The following is a 1,769-nucleotide window of genomic DNA, read 5'->3' as shown; positions in this document are numbered from 1 at the left end:
AAATTTAAGGATAGAAGCTTACTGCGATGTTATCAATAAAAAATTTCTGCTTTTGTCGTACGTAAATTTTGTTCTGTGTTGTATCAAATTTTTAATGGGGGCATAAAAAAATAAACAATTTGTTTTGTGTTTTAATTTTGCTATCCTGTTAAATAAATTTAACACTGCTTTGAAATATGTCGTGGAATATTTTTTATCATTTTACTTTATTTCACACTCCAATTATATTCTTAACGGAGTTGGAGCGAGTTTGTTGGGACGAAATTAGTTTGACGCTCTTGGAATCACCATCAACGGAGTACACCATATTATGGAAAAGCAACCGGATGCTATATTACAGGAATACCAAGAATTGTTCAAAGAAGAACTAGGAACTTATCCTGGACCAGCCGTGATTGTCGGAACAGACACTACCGGGGTAACAAAATTTCTGAAATGTCGGCCAGTACCCTTTGCATTGCGCGAAAAAGTGAATGCAGCATTAGATGACCTTATCCGGCAAGGTATCTTAAAACCAACGCAGTACTCTCGATGGGCGACGCAGATAGTACCAGTGCAAAAAAAGAATGAGGAAAGAAGAAGACATCCAACAGACTCAAAGTCAGTTGAACTAACATGTATAAATACAAGTCAGGAGGAAGGAGAAATAACACAAGCGAGAATGCTAACTTTTCAGATGTTTGAATCGCTCTTCGGCTACTGTCACATTACCCATTCATAGATTCAACTCAATAAAATTGCATTAAATTGAATTCTACGATACTTACTGCATGGATCATTTACAAATAGAAATATACAGTCCGCCTACAAAAATATATATATACATTTCATTTAATCCGCATATATATATATATACATTTCATTTAATTTAATATATATTTAATTTTTTAGTGTTTATAGTTTATTAAAAGAAGTAAAATCATGGAATTGTGTATTCACTTTTTTGAGATATTCATTGAATTGATTGTTGATTCTGAATGAAGAAAATTAATCATACCCAAATGGCGCACAAATGTCGACATCCAAAAATTGCGATGTCCTCCAGTGGAGAGTGAATTTGAAGCAGCTTCAAGCGTTTTACTACTTGGTGCTGTCCATCGCTTTCTTTCTGCTTTCGAAGTGCTTCACTTTTATTTATCCACCCGAATTTAAAAATACGGTTAAAAAAATTTCAACCAACAAAGTACTACGCTCATTAGATAAATTAAGCTTCAGCTGGCAGTTATACGAGATTTATGCATAAGATGCTTTTCCATTTGTCACAAATTGTAGCTAAAGGTGGCTTTAATACAATGGCAAAATCAACAACTGACAAATTGTCCACAGCTGCTGTTTTGAGGTAAAACTAGGACTGGCAAATGCTAATTTGTTAACATCGTATTACATTTTCGATTTTGCCAGCCTATTCTCTGAAATTGTTCCTCGTATTTAATTATTCCAACGTTTCTTTCATTCGCTGCTGTTCACACGAGTTGCTGTTTTTCTTTCCATGTTTTATTTAAATTTAAAAATAAAAATATGGAATATTGTTTAAAATAAACATCAGCGGTTATACATTTTGTGTAAATTGTATTAAATTTTTTTTCAATATTTAAAGTAAACCGACCACTGAGTTGAATAAACATTCAAGTTGCAATTGTTGTATTCGATGATAACCAAATGATAATCAAAAAGAATCAGTTGGGGATTTTGAAATCATTTTACCGATCAAAACTGAAAGCAGAGAAGGATATTTGTCATCTCAAGATCACTCCATTATGAATGCGTGC

The 1,769-nt window shown here is 33.0% G+C and overlaps 1 protein-coding gene across 1 annotated transcript; it reads left to right on the top strand.

Annotated features, from left to right (window-relative positions):
• Nucleotides 1-340: 340 nt before the first annotated feature.
• Nucleotides 341-721, top strand: Tsp_13620 (conserved hypothetical protein; the record flags this gene model as incomplete). The annotated part of the gene is made up of 1 exon (XM_003366405.1): nt 341-721. A coding segment is annotated over one exon (381 nt), but the record flags the coding sequence as incomplete, so codon positions are not given.
• Between the last annotated feature and the right edge of the window lie 1,048 nt (nt 722-1,769).

This window comes from Trichinella spiralis (assembly GCF_000181795.1).
Source record: "Trichinella spiralis strain ISS 195 chromosome Unknown Scfld6040, whole genome shotgun sequence".
NCBI classification, from domain to species: domain Eukaryota; kingdom Metazoa; phylum Nematoda; class Enoplea; order Trichinellida; family Trichinellidae; genus Trichinella; species Trichinella spiralis.
The sequence above is the reverse complement of the archived record's forward strand: the minus strand, read 5'-3'. Positions and strand labels throughout refer to the sequence as shown.